General features: G+C 34.4%; 2 protein-coding genes across 2 annotated transcripts in view; one reads left to right on the top strand and one right to left on the bottom strand.

The window, feature by feature from the left end:
- MGST1 (microsomal glutathione S-transferase 1) overlaps positions 1-10,015 on the bottom strand; it is a 359,649-nt gene that overhangs the window by 212,179 nt on the left and 137,455 nt on the right. The gene's annotated exons all lie outside the window — the stretch shown is intronic.
- The window catches only part of SLC15A5 (solute carrier family 15 member 5), a 145,468-nt gene that overhangs the window by 53,232 nt on the left and 82,221 nt on the right, over positions 1-10,015 (top strand). Inside the window, 1 exon segment of the mRNA XM_069106060.1 lies at positions 2,320-2,540. Coding sequence (XP_068962161.1) covers positions 2,320-2,540 — 221 coding nt within the window.

Raw genomic sequence — 10,015 nt, 5'->3', positions numbered from 1 at the left:
TCTCTCTCTCTCTCTCTCTGTTATCCAGTCATTTTTACTCTCTATCTCATTCCCAATTCCTTTTCCAAAATCTCTCTAACTAGGTATCATTCCTTCTCATTAATATTATTTTTTCCACCCTAGTTTCCTACCCCAGTGCTGATGCTGGAAATTAAGAGGATGCTCATCTATTTAAGAAAGGCTAAATAAATTGTGATGTACCAATATAATGGAATAATATTGTGCCACAAAATTTATTTTACTCTTTAACAAGGTTGTATATCAATTGCTTTACTAACATACTCTTATTTCTGCATTAGAGGAGAATGTGAAGGCCCACATTGTGTTTTTTTTTAATGTCATCTGGGAGTTGTGGTAAAGTCAGATAAATGCTGGCACAGTCATTCATTCATTCATTCATTCATTCAGTGAATGAGTATTTTTGAACACAAATAGTATGCATAGTACAAAAAAATAAATGTAAAAAAACCTAAAAACCCCTCAATCCTTAGCCTTATACTTCTCAGATCCAACCTTTGTATAATTCCTCATCAATCTGTCCCATGCTCTTTTCTTGCTAAAAAAGAACTAATTGCAAAATCTATAAGAGTTTCATTATAGAGCAGGTCCTTTCCAGTAATAAGGACAAATATATCCCTATAACCTGTCTCAGAGGTTTGGTTTACCTATTTAGAGGTGGTTCTGACTCATTGGTCCAATTAGTTCCTGGAACTCTCCTTTCAGACTGTCAACCTCAGGCAAATGCAGAATGGATCTCTGGTTAACAAATCCTTCTTTCAGGCATTCTCCTGAAATACCTCCTACCTCCTAAACACACTTCACAGAGGCCACCAAAGAGGCATTACTATAATCATTCTTGGTCACTACCAATTTGGACCAGATTTGATTCAGTGACTTGGAGGTGAAAGGCTCCATATCCAATTATCAGGCCTCCATGCTTCCCCAATTAATCAAAGGTTGACATAATGGATCCATTACAATGCTTAAGGAAAAGACCTGATCAAATCAAACTACTTTACAGCAGCAAAGAGAAATATTAATAAATATTCTTCATTCAAACTTCAGTACTAAATAGTCCGTGGCACTTTAAAAATGAGCTGTGCAGCTAAATGTTGGTCTATTCCACATAACAGAAAAATTGAATTTAATAATAGTGATGATGACAATCATGATTATACTTTGGATTTGTATAGCACCTTTTTAAATAACTCAAAGTACTTTCTACACTCCCACTTATCCTGGAAGTATCCATGCCAAGTACTTGTACAATTTATAAGATGAGTTTCCATGATCAAAATCTTGTTAGGTAAGGGGTGATCCCCCAAAAAATAGCAATCAAGAATAAATAGGCAAAATAATTATTGGACAAGGTTTTCTTACCTTTTCATTGCATTAGGAAGCATAAAATATACTGATAGATGCATGACAATGTATTGAGGAATAAATGATAGTGTATCAATCATTAGTTTCATGATTAGAGAACAATCAGAAGCACCTGGAGAAAAAGAAATCCAACTAAGCTGTTCTATATATAAATAGTTCAAAGTTTACAATTATTTCCAAAATTCAGAAAAGCATGTGACTACTATCAATGGCTCTTTCTGCTTAAAAAAAAAGTGGTGAAAAGAAAAGACCTGAGTTCAAATTTTACATTTCCTATTTCTTATTCCTTCTGAGACCTTACTTATTCCTCTTCAAAATGAGGGGGTTGGACTAGAAGACCTCTGAGATCCTTTCCAGCTCCAAATCCAGGATGTTAAGTAAAGAAAAAGTCCAATCTTATTAAAGTAGCAGTTAAACGAAGGACTTTCACAAATTTCATACATTAGATTAGGCAAGTGCTTGAGATTCTGAGCTCTTTAACTTGATGTTTTAATTTGTCTCCTCTTTGCCATCTTTCCTTCCTTTTTAAACTAAGATCTTCTCTTTTTCTTTATTACAATGGCTTCAAAAGCCACCCTTTATTGGACACCAAGATTTGGAGCATGCAGAGGTCTAACACCTGTCCCTTTGAGCTTAGTCTTTCGGGCACTAGCACCTTAAGAATCTTAATGTCCTTAATGATTGCAGTTGTCAGCATTTTGACTGATCCTGGTGAGTGAATAACATGTTCAAATAAGGCAAGGGGTGCAATGAAAAGAATATTAAACTGGGGGTGGGGGCCCTCTGTCCAAATCCAAATCACCTCACCTTTCTGGGAGACATTTCCTCATCTGTAAAATGAAATTGTTATATTCAACAGTGTCTAAGATAACTTCTAGTTCTAAAACGGTGGTCTTAGATCTCTTAACAATTCATTATGTTTCTTCTTATTTTCAGGTGGTTCCCTACTGCCAATTTGGGGAGTGTTTCTTAATGCACTTAAAATGTGCTGTCTGAAGCATAACCATCTGGGTTCCAATGCTCCTAACTGGTTAGACTGGGCCAAGGAAAGCAATGGTGGCTGGTACAGTGAACTTCAGGTGGAAAACACAAAATTGTTCTTCAGGCTTTTTCCTCTCTTTGTTTTTCAGCTTTTATATCGAGTGTGCATTATGCAGGTGAGAAATTCTGCAAAAGTTGATTATATTTTAAAATTGATCTAACAATTTATATATAACATCAATATGGCCCTACATATACAATGTCACAATCAAGCCATTTTCATCAGTCAAAAGCTGTGGACTCAGGATCACGTATAACACATTTAGAGCTGGAAGGGACCTTATAGTCATCTAATCCAACAATCTAATTTTACAGATGAGGAAACTGAGGCTAAGAGAGGTCAAGTGATATTAACAAAGTCACACAGCTAAACAGAAGAGTTGGGATTTAAACTGAGTGACTCTAATTCTAATCTTTTTTCCACTGTTTCACTCTGTCTCCTTTGGTTTGGTTAAGTTCTGAGGTTCCAGTGACAGAGCTGAGATAGGAATCCAAGTCATTTGACTTCATATCCAGCGACCTTTAGGTTGAACTGTGCTGCCTTCCTTAATTGTTTTAAGTCCCACCTCTGCCACCTCCTACAAGGGTGACCCTAAAATAATCACTTTGCCTCTTTCAGCTTCAGTTTCCTCATTTGTAAAATAAGGAGATTGGACTGGATGATTTCTAAGGTTCCTTCCAACTCATAATTCTATGATCCTATGTATTCTTCCTCTTGATGCCAGGTTCTGATTTCCTAAGTAGAATCAGGCAAACTAGGTTAAAGCATAATAATAACTCGATAGAATTTTTTCTCAGAGAATCTCAACATGAAGTGCCTTGCTCTCATATTGGAGAGTAATTCTCAATGGGTGTTCAATATAAGCAATTCTTTAATGAAGCATGAGATTAATTGCACATGGAAAATTTAAACCTATAAGCAATTACAAAACCCACCTTTAATCAAAAATTTCTACCTCTTACCCCAAAAAACCTTTATAGTAGCAATCTTTCTCTTCTTTAAAAAAGTTAATTTGTATTGTTAAATTTGTTTTTATATTTGTTCTTTCCAATGTATCTCTACCTCCTCTCCTTTCAAAGAGATATTCCTTTTATTAAATAATTTAAAAGGGGTAGAGAAAGGTGCAAGGCTCAGCAAAACTAACACATCACAAAAAATAAGATGATCTATCTACATTTTCCTACACCCATAGTACTCCCCCCCTTTTGCAATGAAATGGTGGAAGGTACCTTCTCATTCCTCTTCTTTGAAGCTAAAAATTGTCATTATAATTTAGCAGGATTCATTTTCTATTGTTTTATAGTTCTTTCTATTTACATTGTTGTGGTGTGTGTGTGTATTTGCCTCTGTGTGTATATGTGTGTGTGTTTAACATATATACATATATTCTTCTCCTGGTTCTGCTTATTTCAATTTGCACCAATGCAGGTAAGTCTTCCCATGACTTTCTGTATTCATCATATTCATTTTTTCTTACAACCCAATAATATTCCATTACATACATATACTGAAATCTGTTTAGCCATTTCCCTAATTAATGATCATCAGTTTTGTTTCTAAGCTTCTGTTACTTTAAAAAATATTGCTATAAACATTTTGACATGTATGGGCTCTTTATTTTTGTCTTTGACTTCTGGGTATATGTCTAATAGTCGAATCTCTTGGTCAAAAGGTTTGGGCATTTTGTCATTCTTTTCACATAATTCCAGAATTGTTGTACTAATTTCTTTGTTGTTTCTGTTGTTCAGTCATTTCAGTTATATTATCTCATTTAGGCTTTTCTTTGCAAAGATACCAGTGGTTTGCCATTTCCTTCTGCAGAAGGAAATGAATCCAATTTACATCTCCCTAATAATGAATTAGTGTGCCTCTTTCCATAACCTTTCCAAAATTCCTATCTTTTGCTATCATTTTTGCTAATTTTCTGCATATAAAGTGAAACCTCAGAATTTTATTAATTTGCATTTCTTTCATTATTAGTGAATCATTTGTTAATAGTTTGCACTTTGTATTTTGACAGTTGTTTTTGTCATTCAACTCCCTCTTTGTTGAAGAATAATAAAATTACCAAAATTTTATCTATCTTAGTACCTAGTTTACTCCTCGAGATTCTTCCTTCTCCAATCTATAAGACTTTTAGAAAATCAGAATATGAAAAAATGAAAGAAACAATAAAATTAAATGATAAATAGGTAAATAGATTAGGGATAAGTACATTTTTGTTAACTTTACAATGATAACTTTAATATGGCTACTAATATCTAAATGAATGTGAATCTTTGAGTGAATTTGAAGATTTATCAATTCCAGTTTGGAATTCAGAGGTACACAAATGAGCTGTGTTCTTGGTCTCTTCCAGTTATAATCCCTATAGTCAAATTCTACTTCCACCCCTTTCTAAAGATAAGGAAACTAAAGTAAAGAAACGTGAAGATTACACTGTGTATTTGGCAAAGTCAGGATCAAAATTCAGATTTTTTTATCCCATTCCAGTACTATTTCCACCTCATCCTGTAAACCAAGCAATTTTAATGGTTAACTGGCCTATGCGAGAAACAAGGAGATGTGCTTTTCTTATTTAGCTACAACTTCCAAAATGATTCACCCCAGTTTGATAGATCAAAAAAAAAAACATTACATAAGAAATTTCACCTATGCAAAACAATTTTTCCTGGGGTGGGGGCAGGTGACTTATAATATGAAAGTCTAGAGAATTAAAGAGACTGAGGGTTAGAAAAAATAAGTTTGGACTGCTTTTCTCTTTCTACTACCAACCAAAATCTGGAAGAGATTTGAGGGATCATTTAGTATATCTCATCTTCATTTTTCAGATATGGAAAATGAGGGAAAGAGAAGTGGAATAATTTTGTGGAGTAAGAGGATTTCAGAAGGAACCTCAGGGACCATCTCATCTAAAATGTACCCCAAAATAAATTCCTTCTGTAACATGACAAAGGGTCATCTGGTTTCTACTTGAAAATCCCCAGCAAAAGAAAATACTTGACTTCTCATGGCATGTCATTCCACTTTGGGGAAGTCATTGGTAGCAGGTTGTTGTTTTTTTTCTATCTTACCTATATTTGTTTTTTTTTTTCAATTTCCACCCATTGCTTCTGACTCTGCTCCTCTCTGTACCAAACAAAACAAATGAATTTGTCTTCCACATGGCAGTCTTTCAAATATATGCACATAGCTAATCCCCCATACATGCAGATATCCACCCTTATCTTCTCACAGATGAATATTCCCAGTTCCATCAATTGGTCCTTCCACAAATTGGGCTCAAGGCCCTTCATTATCCTGGTTGTCTTACTCTGGAGTTTTCCATCTTATTAATGCTTCTCTTACACTGGGATCTCAAAACACTGAGCACAATATTCAGCTCAGACCAGGATGGAGAACAGAGTACCTATCATCTCCCTATTCCCAGAAGCTATCCCTCTCTTAGCCCACATTGGTATAGAGTTTGGGGGTTCTTTTTTTTATTTTGTTTTTTGACTGGCTCTCCATACTGCTGCCTCATGTTAGGCTTGTAGGCAAATAAAACCCTCCGGCATTTTTAGACACACTATGTACTTTCCCCTTCTTGAACCTGCAAAGTTGATTTAATGAGCACAAATGTGAGACTTTACATCTTTTCCTCTTGATCATCTCATTAGATTCATTCCAGAGTCCTAACTTTTTAAGATCATGATTCTATCATTTCAGTAAATGAGCTATTCCTCCCTGCTTTCTATTATCTGCAAATTTGATAAATATACTATCTGTATAACTTTGCAAAGTCATTGATAAAAATGTTAACACAAAGTGAAGCACAGATCTAGGGGTTTTTAACTGAATACTTTCCATGAATTTGAAATTTAATCTCTAACTACTGTAATTCTAGCATTCATTCCACTTCCTACTGTATTTAATTGTATTATCAAGTCATTAACACTCCATTTTTTCCACAAGGATAATGTTGAGATCCCTTTTCAAGTTATTAGCTAAAATCTAGGTAAACTATATAGCATTCCTCTGATATACCATTTTCATAACCCTGTCCTAAAAGGAAATAAGATTAGCCTGATTTGATTTACCAGGGTCACACCACTACTAAATGGCAAAGTTTATACTACCATCGAGGTTTCTTGACTCAGTTCAATATTCTTTAGTTGTTCTAGTTAATACCTAGAATCAAAACAGTAAAGCATTATCAAATGAGGGCAGTTGGTCTTTAGGAAGCTAATATTACTGGATTATTTCTTTAGTTCAGTTCTCTTATCTAAATTCTCTATGCCATATGTATGATTTGTAAATCAAAATAAAATATTGTGAGAATTTTAAAAGGATTTTCCCCCAATCATGCAGAAAACTGAAGATGTGCAGAGATGTTGAAAATCTAGGATGGAAATCACTAGTTAATGATAATGCTTCTCTATAATTTCCCAGTCTTTATTCCCAGGCAGAAATAACCCTGAATCCTCAAAGGCTCTGGTGGGGGGAGGGGTCAGGGAAAGGACAATCTCCTGCAAATTTTACCATTTTGGAGTGACTTCAATTACTGTCCCAACAAAAGAAAATGTCTTCTTTCTGAAGACCAGCCTAGGTGAGGATGGAAAGACTATTCAGCAATAGGTTGATCAATTGATAATTTATTCTTTGACCTTGGCAACCAATGAGACAAATAAAAATTTTAAATGGACTTTATTTATTGCATCCCCTTTCCAAATTTGCAGTATTGGAGGCAGACTAAGAAAAAAAGGATGAAGGATATTAAGAACCATGTAGTTTTAGAAAATCTATGAATATTTATTTGGCTATTGTCAGTATAAATGTGAGATCCTTGTCCAATGATCAACAAATAGTCATTCTACTGGTGAAACTGAATTCTATCAATATTGGGAAAAGAAAGGAGGCTATTGGGAACACTAAATGACATCATTCAAAAAAAACTAGTTAATTATAGTTTAATAAACAAAAAATAAGTGTTTACAGACATTGGAGTCATTCCTGAATCAGCTACTTTTATGAAGTCTGTTATTGACTTGTTAAAGAAAATATAAAAATCAATATCCTATTTTAAGAAAAAAATTCAAAGATACAGAATACAGTTAAATCAATTCCAACCTTACCTTTTTAAATAAGCTGTTGATAAAATTTATAGGAACAGGGACGGCTAGATGGCGCAGTGAGTAAAAGCGCCAGCCCTGTCGTCAGGAGGACTCAAGATCGGTTCTGGCCTCAGATACTTAACACCCACACAAAATAACTGGCCATGTAATCTTGAGCAAGTTACTTAACCCCAACTGCTTTTAAAAAAATTTATAGGAACAGATATCATACAGTTGATCACTATTTCCTAAAGAGGTTTAACCAATGTAAATCAATTGCCACAATGCAGAGAGCAAAAGAACCTAGAAACCCCTCCAACTAGAAAACACTTGGTCTCCTTGCCAAACAATGTAGTGTGCCTTCAAAGGGCAAAACCAGTTTAGAACACAACTCATTTTCAAAATCTCATAGAGGAGGATTTTAGAAGATTATTAGCAATATCATTTCATAAAATAAAAGCAATGAAGGGGAAAGAAAGTTTATTGAAATCCTTCAAGAGATTCAAATGAGCTGAATGATCCCAAAAGCATAAACCTGGAAGCAAGCCAAAGAGCAGATGGAAAATGGGGGTGGGGGGAGAAAGTCTGTAGAAAATTCTGTAACAAACTCGTGTCTCTGTCACTGATATTGGAGCTACTATTTGTGGGCTCTAACATTATACATTCCTAGTAAGTTGTATGAAAAAATAGAAATGGCACTGGAAAAAACAAAGATGGGAAAAGTAGTTGTGGTGAAAGTAAAACACTTTTAAAGGTGTTAAGGGATGGCCTGCCAAGATATATGAAAGGATACCGAAGATTTATTTAAAAAAAAAAGTAAGATCATATTATCAACAAAAAAATGCAACTGAAAAAAATATCAATAAGTATTGACCCATATGCCTACTTCCCATTTCTAAAAAAATTTCTAAGTATAATCTTCACACACATCAAAGGCATCCTTGATGAGGGTATGAAAAGGGAATGGGAAGGCTTTTCCATATAATATTCTTTAAAAACCTCAGAGTTTTACATCCATACAATTAATTAAAAGATGTACCAAATATGAAGTACTACTTTTGATTATTTTTGTTGTTATATAAAACAATTTTACATAGTAAAGAAAATAGCACCTTAAAGGCTTTTCTCCAACAAGGTACTTTGTGTATAAAGTTAATATCACATAAAATCCCTTTAAATGTGTGACAAAAACTTTGTTTTGCTATATATTTCTAATTACAAGTAAGAATATGGCATAAATAAAATATGTATTTATATATAATTGGGATTTTACTCCTGGTATATTTTCATAAAATTTTCCTCATTGGTGGAAAGAATGATCAATCATGCTATGTACATGTATAAGAGGTATCATTGAAGAGACAGTTCAAGAGAAGAGACACTTTGTTCCTTTCTGATTTGACAGAAGACCCATGTGATTCTAAACCTTCTTGGGAGATCAATCCAGAGAGAAAGAAAATAGACTTAGGAAGGCAGATATTTAGGGAAAATCACAACCCTGACTGTGTCCCTGATTTCCAGTTTGATTAGCTAAAGAATGAGGGTGACACCAGAGGGCTCCACCCCCCCCACACACACACACACTTTTCTCTCTCTTTTTTGGGAGAGCTCATTCTTATCTATATATCTTCTCTGATTTCTATTTACTGTCTTCTTAGATAAATAGGTATAATCATTAACTATTTGTGATGGCATTTTGTGTAACTAACATTTGGTTGAAAGGGCACTCATCTTTAGGGGATAACAACTAGGAAAACATCTTGAAACAAAGGGGGTTAATTATTTTCCTTACAATAGTAATATTAAGAGGAACATAGAAATGAAACTCTATTCTTTCACCCCCTCTCTGAGTAGGGCAGAGGGGCCAGTCTCATGGCCCCTTCTCTGGCTCCTTTTCAAACAGAAAACCCTTAACAAGTTTCCAGAGATATCTATTCATGCCTCTTTACAAACCACAATTAGACAAATCACATGGCCAGACATAAGCAAAATACATGACTTATATGCAGCAAAAGATATTTACCACTGTCAGAAAATGTACAGCACACAATCCAAATGGCCCTTCCCTGTTACTTTTTGCTAATAAAATTGTGATGAGTATATCAAAACCCAAAACAATACAATGATGTGTAAATGATATCCATAATCATAGAAAAAAAAACTTAGACTAACTCTCCACATAAGAAAATACAAATGGATAAAAAATTCCTATTATTGATATCATGGCATGCAGTATATTAGAGACCCCATAGAACTGATACATAAGAATGCAGATGTAACTGATAGATGAGGTTTTGGTAACTAGCCATCTGTGCTCACCTCACTTTCCACTCTCAATCAGAACATAAGTAGGGTCAAAACAGTAGACCAAAAGACCATACCTAATGAAGCCAGCTCACAATTGAGTCTTGACTCTGTAATGGTAATGAAATTTAAAGATCCCTTTGTATTGGAAAACTAAGAGGTACTTAGCACCTAGTTTAAATCAAGCCTGTGT

This window comes from Petaurus breviceps, unplaced genomic scaffold, assembly GCF_028583685.1.
Source record: "Petaurus breviceps papuanus isolate PSGF00001 unplaced genomic scaffold, PetGlider_PUasm1.0 78, whole genome shotgun sequence".
Lineage (NCBI taxonomy): Eukaryota > Metazoa > Chordata > Mammalia > Diprotodontia > Petauridae > Petaurus > Petaurus breviceps.
This window is presented reverse-complemented; position numbering and strand designations above follow the sequence as displayed.